This window comes from Schistocerca piceifrons, chromosome X, assembly GCF_021461385.2.
Source record: "Schistocerca piceifrons isolate TAMUIC-IGC-003096 chromosome X, iqSchPice1.1, whole genome shotgun sequence".
In the NCBI taxonomy this organism is placed as follows: domain Eukaryota; kingdom Metazoa; phylum Arthropoda; class Insecta; order Orthoptera; family Acrididae; genus Schistocerca; species Schistocerca piceifrons.
In genome coordinates this window covers 440,259,412-440,271,967 of record NC_060149.1, presented here as the reverse complement: position 1 = coordinate 440,271,967, position 12,556 = coordinate 440,259,412, and the positions used below count along the sequence as shown (strand labels likewise).

The following is a 12,556-nucleotide window of genomic DNA, read 5'->3' as shown; positions in this document are numbered from 1 at the left end:
AGTGGATGGTCTGTAATAATAAATAAGGTGGCCAGAAGACTATATTGAAAAAGAAATTTTTAAGAAAGGTAGTCGTGTCTGGGCAATCCTAACACACACGATTTGTTAGAAGACTATCAACAACTGTCGAAATATGTGACCCATGATTGAAATATCATCCGAAACGTGGATAGAGTAATTAAAATTACTCCAGTTGCATAACGAACTACACTAATAAGAATGACGGAAGTGATGATGATGATGATGCCACAGACAAACTTATTTTTTTCACAAAGCTATAACTAATGCCTGTGACGCAGAGCCAGCTGATTTACTTTTATAATATTTATGAGTCCCTACTGCGCTTAAGACTCGTGGCGTATTTTCATGCAGCTCTCGTCCACGCAAGACCTCGTGGCGTAACGCTCCTTTCGGGCTACATAGGGGTAAAGATTCGACGACTTACATTCGTAACGTATCTATGAATTGAACTGCTGGTGTCCGAAGATACTGATCGAAACCGTTCATATTATCAGTTCTAAATGCTACCCCACCCGAACAATAACTGTCATTATACGTTTAAATCACGCTACACAGTAGTTATCCCTTCTTTCTAACGAGGTGAGGGCACGACTTTCGGATCACGAATTTACTTCAAACTTCGTGCACTTTTAGTAATCCACTAGGGGAACATAATGTGTAAGCAGTAAAGAGTAATACTTACGCAATTTCGAGAAAACCATAAAAGGAATTTTATGCGTCGAATGTGTACCTGTGTGTTGTAGCTCTATGTACGGGCGTTTAACCGTAAGCTATAAATCGTTGCATCGAGTTCCACTCAGTTATAATACATATTTTTTCAATACCGATTTCACGTAATTAACATTTCAAAGGTATAAGAATTTTTGGAAAAGCTACGTGTATCTGCATGAACTTTGAATTTGTAAGTACCACATGATGTGTTGTATCGGATTGTATCCGGCTTTTGCCTTCTTTTCGGTTGGCTCATTATCCTCATCATCGGAAAAAGCTTCAGCTTCACGGCATAGACCTTCATCATCGACTTCGTCTGAATGAATGAAGTCCTCGTCAGTAATAAGTATCTTTTGTCCTAACCTTTCGGCGGTAGACCGATTAAGTTTTCTGCAATCACCACTCCATCTGCAGAAATCGTTGCTGATGATTCTGTATCAATAAGGTCCGCTTCTTGAAGAAGACTATCATAGTGCACGAATGTATCTATTAACTGACGTTTGTCCTCTGCATTAGGCTATGCACAGAATCTTCATGACTTTCATCATTCCCAGTAGTCGAAGAATCGGGAGTCCCCTTCATTTTTGCGGCAAAAATGAAAATTTCGTCATTTTTAAAAAATTCGCACGTGCACTATTCGTTCTTGCTACATTAGCAAGGTCTCACCGTTAAGCAAGTTAACTGTCGAATGGGACCCGTCTCCATGTCAGCAGGTCGAAGCATCCAGGTGCAAAGCAGTTCCGGGTACCTTACCCGATTGCAGGCAGAAGTGATTCCGCAGTTCACGATAGATATACAGTTCAGGAATACTTTATGCTTTGAGTCGTTTACTTGTCGATTACTGTAAGTATAATATTTGTTGTAATAGTTAAAATTAATAGACGGCTAAATACCACTGGAAATTCAAGAAAAGTTCAGGCACATACACCCTTTTTTTATTGTGTTAACCTGCAAATGTCATATATCTGAAATAATACGACCAACGTTGAAAAAAATATACATTAAAAGCGCCGGACGGGGTGGCCGAGCGGTTCTAGGCGCTTCAGTCTGGAACCGCGCAACCGCTACGGTCGCAGGTTCGAATCCTGCCTTGGGCATAGATGTGTGTGATGTCCTTAGGTTAGTTAGGTTTAAGTAGTTTTAAGTTCTAGCGGACTGATAACCTCAAATGTTAAGTCCCATAGTGCTCAGAGCCATACATTAAAACAAAAATAAAAGATGGGAGGGGCTCGACCCAGCCATCCACCAGCTGCGAAAGAACACTAACCACTTTATTTATTTATTTTTTATGGAATCTTCCTGGCACCCAAGGGAAAGGGTGGAGGCAAAGTGGGCAGGGGTTGCAACCTGAGGCCGGCCGAAGTGGCCGTGCGGTTCTAGGCGCAACAGTCTGGAACCGCGAGACCGCTACGGTCGCAGGTTAGAATCCTGCCTCGGGCATGGATGTGTGTAATGTCCTTAGGTTAGTTAGGTTTAACTACTTCTAAGTTCTAGGGGACTAATGACCTCAGACGTTGAGTCCCGTAGTGCTCAGAGCCATTTGAACCAATTTTGTAACCTGAGGCCTGGCCAGAGTGTCCCGTTCCCTCCCCCCAGGAACCAAGGAAAGTGTAGGGAACGTGGAGTAGAGGTACAAAGCACACCAATGAGACAAAATTTATTTATTTATTTTTATTTATCTTTTTTTAGCGTATTACCACCGAGTATCACTTGACCGCCGGCGTTTTGTGCTCAGAGCTGCTACGCCCAGGTACATATCCGACACGTAAAATTTCTCTTGCGATTTACTCGAAGTTGCCTACATTGCGTTGTCCTAAAGGACTACTAAAAGTGTACATAGTCTGAAGCAAATCCGTGATCAGAACGTCGTGACCTCCCCTTGTAACTTAACACGAATTCATTAATGCATCCTAAGTTTGTTTGACAATGATAATTCTATTGCGAATGGGACGGTACCCCTGAGGAGGAAGAAAAAAGAAAAGGTTTCCAGATGAAACTGTATTATCATACATACGGCGCGAAATGTGTCTCCGTGCGCGTTCACGCCTCTGCATGTTATCGGTATGCTTCTGGAGGAGCGCGTTGCCAAGCAGGAGCATCTTGTGGATTCAGTAGTTCGTAGCGCGCCTTTCGTGACCCGGCCGACCTGGGACGCGCTGACTGGGCTGGCAGCAGCTATAAAAGCTGGGCGCACGCTCCAGTCGGTACCAGCTGCTCCCCAGTCCTCACAGCCATGTGGGCGCTGATCCTCTTGGGGCTCCTCGGTAAGTCCCGTAGTACTCATCTGACTGTCTAACTCTAATTTGTTGCAAAGTGGCAAATTACTTTTTCCACATATGTATACTTCTCAGTATCTTAAATCTGAATGTCAGGCTAGAGGGCCAGAGAAAATGTATTCCGTAGTTCAGAACGTGTACGATCCATACTTTGCCAGTTATTGGGAAAGTTAACTATCGTACGATCTTTGCTTGTACCGGTATCGTAATAGTAAGAACACCAAGCATTCTTGTTGCTGTGTTCACACACAGAACTACAAGTACAGGGAAAATGATTAAGCGACGTCAATTGAAGGAAGTGTACAGTCCCACTGGATATCGCTTTACATTCGATAAATTCACTAATTTCATTTCCAGTTGTGCCTCGGAACATCGAAACAATACGTTAAAATAGTATTTCCAGCTGTATTACTCGACAGCTTTAGAACAGGTTCAGCTTATAGATGAATAGCAATCATGCTCGATTACAGAGCTTCGACGGGAAGCAGTTAATATTCCTATTTGTTTACGGGGGACTAAAACAATGCGTTTAGTATTTTAGGAGGTAAAATGTACTAAATAGCTTATTATTTGATGTTTTAATACGTTTCTCATTCAATTACGTGACTATTGTATGCTGCTGAATACTAACAACTATGGGAAACTCTAGCCGTGAGATGATGCGAAAATGAACTATATTATACACTGGAGAATGTGAATTTGAGAAGATGTGCATTTAAAATACGTTAGGTTATTCTGGGATTTCTATAAATTTTCAACTGTAAAGGATAAATACTCTCTGAAGGAACTCCCAGCACATTCATTTCCCAAATCGGCTCTACGCTACTTGTAAATTCTTCAACTGAAGCCTTACAGATGTCTGTAGTACACGGCCAGACAGAAACAATCCGACGATTAGCTACAACGGGTCCGTGGTAGAAGAATATCGTCTCAACATTTAGTGTTTCAGGACGTTTTACACTTCGTGTTTACCAAGACCATACATATACAACCTCAACATTAAAAGCAACTCTGAATACGTTATCAGTACTCTGTTTGCAAACTTATTCTTTTTTTCAGTTTATCATAATATGTCCAGTATATTTGTGTTTTTTATACAGGTAAATTGGACGAATTTGTCTTCATTCTGCGTTTCTTCTTGTTTTTACAGTTGGGGCAACTGTGTCCGCTGCCGAACCAGATGGTAAGTAACTAAGTTCCACAGTTTCTTCCGATAGCGAAATTGCTTATTTTGCACAAGAGAGACTTTGTACGTCAGGTATCTGACACCAGCTGGCTTAACCACCATGGTTTGTGACGCCTGGAAACACGATTATCATACTTTTATCTTCGCATTAGCTGAATCACATTCTGTTCATTATTCTTTGGCTACTTGATGTGCTACAAATAATGTTTAGGGAAACTTTGTTGGCAGCAGGCACGCGCTTAACAGCTGGTGCGACTGTCAGAAACTTCAGATCAATCGTATTATGTGTATCATTTCAGCGTGGTCCAAGGGCTACCTCTACCAGTATGAATTGAAGTCCAAGGCACTTACGGCTCTACATGAAGTCGCCAACCAGTTTTCAGGTGTGCAGATAGAAGGAAACCTACATGTCCAGCTCATAAATTCGTCAACTGTGGCCTTCCAGGTATTATAAATACTTTAATTTCAATATTTATCAAAACAATAATGATAGGAAACAATGTTGGACGTTAGTTTTCTCTGAACGAAATTATCACAGAGAAATTATCTCTCTGCAGCAAAATATATTTTTGTGATAAGTTTGTATGGTATTTTTATACGATTACTCTACACTTTTAAACAGTTACAGGATTCTACACATGAATGGTCTGTTACTAATTTATTTTCAACATGAAATTTAAGAAAGATATTTACCATAAGCATGTCTGTTTCATAACACCAGCTGGATGATTTCCGCGTGGCTGAGGTTCACCAAAATCTGTCTGGTGGCTGGGACGCTGACATTCCTGAGAGCCAGTTATCTTTCCAGAGTTTTAAACTCCCCTCCAATGTGTTCTACCTCAACTACACAAACGGAGTTGTAAGTGTGTTATACAAAATGAGTGTAATGAAAACTGCGACTGCTTGATACACGAAGTATGTCGCACCGATTACACACCTGAACTAACCACACCTTCATTTAACTTCTTCCAGATTTCTAACCTAACTGTTAGTAAGAAAGTGCCATTATGGTTCGTCAACTGGGTCAAGGGACAGGCCAGTGTATTCCAGTTGGACCTCCGGGGCTCCAACAGAGTCAGTAGGCCCGTCCCAGGCGGCGACAGTGATATCTACTGGACGATGGAGGTGCGAATATTTACTGACCTGTTAGTGATTTCAGAGAGTAGGATCATTTGATTTCGTAAGCACCTAATATTTTCCAAATTTTTTTTATATTTTCCAGGACGTCATTACCGGCAAATGTCAAACGGTATACGTGTACGATCCCTATCCCAAATATGCTGCTCTGTCCGACAATGACATCGAACCCGAGAACTGGGAGGACGACAGCAAACTGTACACCGTATCTAAAGCAGTGAACTACACGAAATGTGAGAAACGAGCTGGTTACACCTGGGGCTTGAACACTGTGACTCGCTGGGAGCCTATTGAAAACTCCGTAGGACAAACTATATCGGTATGATCTGGATTTTATTTGGCAACTGAATGTGAACATTGTACACGAATCCTGTCGAATGCTTATTTAAGAATTTTCTTTTCTCCAGCGCTCGTCGAACACAGAGGCCGTTATCAGTGGTTCCATTCGGAAGTACACAATCCAGAAGTCGGTAACGACGAACAGAGTCTTTCTGAACCCACTGGTATACAACCAACAGAAGGGCATGCTCGGAAGTCAGATGAAAATCACTTTGCAGAGGAAGATTAAGTCTGACAAACCCATTCCGCAAATCTCGGACCCCGTGACCTACGACGACCTTGTTTACGAGTACAAGGAGATGTTTCCACTGAAACACGCTGACGAAGCTCAGGGCAGAGGCTACAGCGACGAACTCAGCGAAGAGTCTGAGGAACGGGCTTACAGGCCTAGGAGACAGTTCAAGCGTGCGGTTTGGGACAATGCCGACGAATCCGACAGCAGCAGCAGCAGCAGCAGCGAAGAGGATCTTGAAATTCCCGAGCCCGATCTTTTGCAACCGCCTTTGCTACCGTTCAGCAACATGGAGCAGCCTCAAGACAAGCCAGACATCAGCGTTATCATTGAATTGGTTGAGAAGATTGCTCGTCAGCTTCAAGAGCCTAGCAGCATCCCATCAAGCGACACGCTAGCCTCATTCCAGATCCTCAACAGAGAGCTGATGAAATACGGCGTATCGTCTCTGCGCCAAATAGCTAACAAGCTTTATGCACCGTACCCAGCAGATTCGCACAGCTACCCGCAATCTGTAAAATACACCCAGTGGTAAGTCTCAGTGTTATTCACGACTTTTGTTTCTACAATAAAACATGTTCCAAGACTGTTCTAAGTATAGATTGTTCCCGGTGTACAAATATGTCAACATGTTTTAAAGTTACGTTTTGACGCCACCGCCATATATATAAGTAACATCTCAATCCAACTGCAATGAACTAAACACTTTACTTATATATAAATCGATTTGCATTCGTTTATTTCAGGGTTGTCTTCATCAATGCCCTTTCACAGTCGGGCACTGGACCAGCAATCAGAACTATTAACGAGCAGATCAAACTGCAGAAGCTTCGAGGCCGCCTTGCCGCTAACGCCATCGGAAATATTCCGCGCAGTGCTCTGTACCCCAACAAAGCATTCCTCAAGGAATTCTTCGTAAGTATCACCGAGTGGTGAGGACACTGAGCATAATCTGTAGAGTGATTTAAGGTCATTTATCGTTCGTAACATGATCGTGCATCTGTTCCATTTTACAGATGATAGTGAAGAACACAGAGAAGTATAGTCCTGAGAACGCAACTGCTCTTCTGGGATTTGGTAACCTCCTGCGCCTCGCTATCGTTGACAGAGACAGTTCTCACAATCTCTACCCAGTTCACTTATACGGCAAGTTAGACAGTCCGAGCGAGTCTGAACTCCAAGCATACGTGAAGTACCTGGGTAACCTCCTCAACCGTGCTGTTCAAAATGCTGACAGTGTCGGTATTCAAGTATACACCAGAGCTCTGGGAAATATCGGACACCCATACATCCTGAGACCTCTACTGCCGTATATCCTGGGAGAGAAGCAGGTCTCCAACTTCCAACGACTTCTGATGGTACTGGCTCTCGACAGGGTTGCTGAACTCTATCCCCAAATAGTGAGACCAGTTTTGGTCCAGATTTACCAGAGCACTGGTGAAACACACCAGATCCGCAGCACTGCAGTTTTGCTTATCATGGGTTCCAAACCTTCGGCAAGTGTCCTGCAGAGGCTGGCTCAGTTTTCGAAGCAAGATCCCAGCCCTCACGTCGTCTCTGTTGTCAAGACAGCTATTCAGAGTGCTGCCAGACTGACAACCCCTGAAAATGAGGAACTGTGAGTAAAGTTACCTTCCTACATATTGTCAAAATGGCGTAGCTCGTCGTATGATGAAAATGGGCGCTTCATTAACCATTTCTTCTATTTTACAGAGCCAGAAGTGCTATGGCAGCCGTCAATATGCTGAGCCAAAATAAAACCGCGGTACAGTACTCGGCCAAGCATTTACAAGATTACTTAATTCGTGAGATGGCATTATCATACGATCTGAAGTACAGCCAGCTCGGCAGTAAGGACACACTTATACCTAATGCACTGTACGCTGGTCTGAAACTGAACATTGGAGGATTCGAGCACCTTGCAGGAGAAGTAAGTTCAGATCTCAATCACGTGAAGCGCTTTTGCATTTTAATAAATACGTATAGTCAATACATTCTATTCACTTTGGTTCTAGGCACAAGCCGCAGTTAGCAGCATTAAGACCCTACAACATCTGCTTAGATACATCATTGTAGAAGGAGATGAAAATGAGAATCAACCAACGAAGGATCCAGTTATCAACATCGTATCTGACTTGAGGGAACAACTTGAGGGTCAAATAGCAGGAAACGTTCTGGCCCATCCGTCTATAATTGCCTTTGACAACAACACAATTGACTCATGGGTGGAAGGTAAGCACATATTTGCCGAGTATATTTTTTAAAGGAGAGTGGTTACTTTTTTATTCATTTACTACCTCATAAAGCAACACGACCCTGTTTAGTCTCCTGTCACCGCTGGCCAGTTTTTATGAATCTTTTTTTTTTCTCGTTTGTAGCTACCAGGAACAATGTCAACAGGCTACAGAATGGGCTGCCTTTTAACTGCACTAGTATTGTAAGCGCAGTTGATGTCAGGATCTTTTTCCCCAACGCTCTGGGATTCCCAAGCTCCATCGCATACGAGACTCCAGTTCTCTACTCAGTTGGCGGAGAACTGCGCCTGAAGACTTCACCAAAACTCAACAGTGCTCCTAAGGGCCACCTGGCCTGGCCGACCGTATGGAATATCACTGCAGATGTGAGGGCTGTGTAAGTATTTATAACAAAAGTTATTTTCTTGGTGTCTCTTCAACGAAAATACACGTGTTTTAATGAAAATTTATGCGTTATGCAACTAATAAGATGTTGTGGCGCTATATTCTGAGTTTCAATTTCTCTGCTTGTAGATACTCAAGAAGAAGCTCAGGATCCATTTTATTCACTGTCCTCCCTCTCGACAAGAGTTATTCTGCCGGATATGTTCAGAACCAGCAATATCAAGTACCAGTAAGACTCCTCGCCAACGTTGATCTCGAAGACAATAGCACATATGTGAAACTACAGCCCATCGACAAGAACCACAGGTACCAGCTGTCACACATGAGCAGCGTTCCTTACACAACGATCTACCGCATGTCCCCCGTGGAAATTGCTGCTCTTGCGGCGCCAGAAACTGAAATAGTTCACACTCGCAAGCCGCGCTCGGTAAGTAAACAGTAAAGGTTGGTGCTATGTACTTCAAACTACTGAGCGCAAAGCTCGATACCTATGTTTTCTATATACGAAACGTAAAGTGGTCGATAATAATGAATTTTGAATTTCTATCACAACTTGCTGTACGCTCTAGTTAACAAGAAGAGAGTGTTCTTTGTGTAAATCTCTGACAAACGCTACTTTTCTGCAGTGGAAGGCTCAGTACGGAAGATCAACTGGTATGGTGTATTCCGTAGAGTACAACTCGGAAAAGGATTACGATGCCATGTACGAGAGATACAAAAAATATGCAAACCGCGATGCCCTTTCTGCTATCTTGTTCTTCAATGCGGAGCAGCAGGTCTACTACAGCAACATCAGCCTTTACTATGAGCCAGAAAAGTCCATCTCCAAAGCCGTGGAACTCAGTGTCCACTGTTACGGTAAATAGAGAAGAAATTGCAAGTGCTGTTTTTCTTATCTTTGTTGGTACCTGTATTATAAAGCACAACTCTGTTGACAGAGGAACTCCCTTGGTCCTCATCACGCCGTCGACCTGAGCAATCTGAAGAGTCACAGGAGTCTGAAGACCAGCCCGAGTCCAGGGTAGCGTCGGAGGAGATGTCTGACGAACCAGAGAGCGCTGAGTCAAGCCATGAGAAGTACTACAGATCCAAACGAGGAGCAATATTCTGGGGAAGAGGCAAGCACAGGAGACAAGCCTCTGGTCAAAACAGAGCCGCACTGAGTAACGTGAATCCCAACGAATCACATAAGGAACTGGTACAGAGATTGAAGGAACAAGGAGTTGCGAAGAGTAAGCTATATTCCAATAGTACTTAATATTTCAAGACTTCACCAACAGAATTACGTCTGATTCACGCTTTTCTAGATATAAAGCGCATTCCAATAATTTCAGGTGTCATCACGAAGGCGCTGTTGGTTGGAGTGAATTTTGTAGAAGGCAAAGGCGCTTCTTCGCTGCTGGCAATCGTCTGGAGTTCCAGTCCGGTGTCCAGCAAATCGCAACTGCTCGCTTTCGCGTCAGTTAAAGGAGCACAGGCTAACACACCTTACCAGGTACTTAAAATACTGGCCAAAGAACAGCAATAAGCGTTTTAAATGTAGTTTAGAATAATATACCAACTGCAATAAGTGTTTTAAATATTGTTTAAAGTGATGTACCCTATAAATTTACTTGCAGGTTTGTGTGGAGGCACAATCCGTGTTCCCCAACGTTCCATTTATGAACTTGGAGAAAGCTCTGAAGACCAATCCAAACTCGTCTGTATCTATCAGACTAGATTCTGGAGAAGGCTCGTGCTTGTCAGGAATGTCAGTTCAGGCCAATGTAAGTTAATAGATCACAACTATTAGAAAAATGTAGAGAGCAATCAATAGGGGTGTGGACACTTATTCTTGCATTTGTTTCCACTTTCAGCTTGATATTGGAAGAAGCCAAAGCATGTACCAATACCTGCAGAAGTCTAGACTCGTGGCGCAATGCAGATCTCAAATGAAGGAGGATAACTACGTCCTGCCTGCATGTCGTAACGCCACAATTAAGGCTGGTGTGCTCAACAATTACGACCTAGAGGTCGAGTATCACAATATTCCGGAAGCACTGAAGCATTCGGTTTACAGAGCTTACTCCAACCTGGATTACGCTTATTTCCTTTATGGATCACAAAACGTCGTAAATGGTACCGGTGTTCCTGGAAAACTGTATGCCAATCTTATAGTCGCACCCAACATGCGCTCGCTCAACTTCTCCTTCTCATCTGCATACTTGGACGCCGCCTACGACAACGTTCGCCTCGTGATGCCCGTAGCAAAAGCCATCGTCAGCCATCCACTTTTGCCCAGAGCAGAACGCGTGGCGAACTACTACACCAACTGGCAGTATAACGGTGAGATACTAGATCATAAAAACATGCGATGTTTTCTTAGGCTGAGTGAATGAATAGTGTTAGATGACATACTGTTTCCTTTGTAGCAACCTGCAGCGTGGATTCTTCCTACATTAAGACTTACGACAATCTAACATACCCGTTCGAGTGGAAGAGCCCCTGCTGGAGAATCCTGCTCGCCACAGCTCGTCAGCGCGACGTGAAACCATCCCCACTTGTCCCATCACCTAACGTCACAGTGATGGCTCGGCAAATCTCAGACAAGAGGGTAAGTCGTTAACGTCTTGATCTACAGATATTTTATCCTGGCACTTAGCGTCTAATTTAGTATTTGATTTGAGAGAGAAATAATAGTCAAAAAAGAAAATTAGTCGATTTCAGAAGTATTTCAGCTTCAAGTTTCTTCGGGAAGTGTACGATTACTCTTTTGCGCTTTTGTTTTCACTCGATGGTTGCACCTCTATCTATAAACGGTGATGTATTTATAATCCGTGTCGTGTTTGTTACAGGAAGTCAGAGTGCTGGTCGATGACAACGTTGTGTCACTAGCATACCAGTCGGGCAAGTACATGCTCAGAGCCAACGGCCAGGCCGCTGCCGTCTCTCAGTCAGAGGTGACGCGACTGAACGACAAGGAAGGAGAGCCGCTGGTGCTGGCCTACGCCCTCCCAGACTCTGTCAGGATGGAAATACAGGATCTCATCATCTACTTTGACCAGCAGCGTGTACTGTTACAACCGAGCGACATTTACAGGCGAGCAGTGCGCGGTCTCTGCGGTACCTTCGACGGCAAACGACAGACGGACTTCAAACTTCCGGCCAACTGCATTGTGCGGAACGTCACGGCGTTCATCGAAGCCTACACGTATGGTGACAAATGCGCAGCTCCTCGCAGAGCACAGCCGAAGCAATGCTATGAGGAGAAGATCATTCCTGGAAATCAAACTACTCCCGAGCCACTAACTGACGCAACATGCGTCTCACTCCAGAACAGGGTTGTGCTGCGAGGTCAGAAAGTCTGCATAAGCCGAAAGCGTCTGCCGATGTGCAAATGGGAATGCAAGGCAGTAGACACAGTCGACAAGGTGGTTCCATTCCGCTGCTTCTCCAGAACTGAGACTATTGAAACTGTCGCCGCTCAAGCTCAACGGGGACGCCACGTTGACCTCTACAGCATACCAATTGAAGGCGACGATACCAATATCGAGGTTTCGGTAGCAACTGCCTGCGCACGTCTGGAGGAGTCAGGAGAAAGCGATAGTGACGAAAATTAACAGCCTCATTTTAAACGCTAACGAAAAAGCACTATTCGACCAAAACAATATGTACTAAAACTGTGCAAATAAAATCTCTTTAGACGATACAGCATATTTCATTTTTTTCCTCTTCCACTCTCTTTCGATCTTGTATTTGGCAAGTTCAATGAGAGTAATAACAGAATTAGCGCAATTTACTTTTCTGCACTGAATTACTTACCCTGTAAAGCTCACAGAGAAATTAATTCTGTAATTTTTGATCTATTCGCCGTTATCATTCAGACACAAATCCCCTGAAATAATACTCACAATATATTACCCATTACAGTAGAAAGTGAAGGCACATAAGCTGTAACTAACAATTTCTGTACTAAAGTAACTTCTATCAAACTAAAATTAGTTGACGATTCATAAATTGTGAAGTTTCAAATAGT

At 43.4% G+C, this 12,556-nt stretch overlaps 1 protein-coding gene across 1 annotated transcript; it reads left to right on the top strand.

The window, feature by feature from the left end:
- Nucleotides 1-2,795: 2,795 nt before the first annotated feature.
- LOC124722407 (vitellogenin-2-like) lies at nt 2,796-12,140 on the top strand. The gene is made up of 19 exons (XM_047247575.1): nt 2,796-2,967; nt 4,494-4,639; nt 4,916-5,053; nt 5,167-5,319; nt 5,417-5,650; nt 5,739-6,433; nt 6,649-6,817; nt 6,919-7,520; nt 7,616-7,832; nt 7,918-8,134; nt 8,281-8,533; nt 8,671-8,968; nt 9,168-9,399; nt 9,480-9,773; nt 9,876-10,036; nt 10,161-10,307; nt 10,398-10,866; nt 10,953-11,134; nt 11,376-12,140. The coding sequence occupies exons 1-19, from the start codon at nt 2,796-2,798 to the stop codon at nt 12,138-12,140; spliced, it is 5,544 nt and encodes a 1,847-aa protein (XP_047103531.1).
- Nucleotides 12,141-12,556: the final 416 nt, after the last annotated feature.

Bases quoted from the DNA above. Each gene is read 5' to 3' on its own strand.
- LOC124722407 (XM_047247575.1), top strand. From the start codon at position 2,796: ATGCTTCTGGAGGAGCGCGTTGCCAAGCAGGAGCATCTTGTGGATTCA. The intron at 9,774-9,875 runs GTAAGCTATATT...CAATAATTTCAG, and splicing joins GGAACAAGGAGTTGCGAAGA to GTGTCATCACGAAGGCGCTG. The intron at 10,308-10,397 runs GTAAGTTAATAG...TTCCACTTTCAG, and splicing joins GAATGTCAGTTCAGGCCAAT to CTTGATATTGGAAGAAGCCA.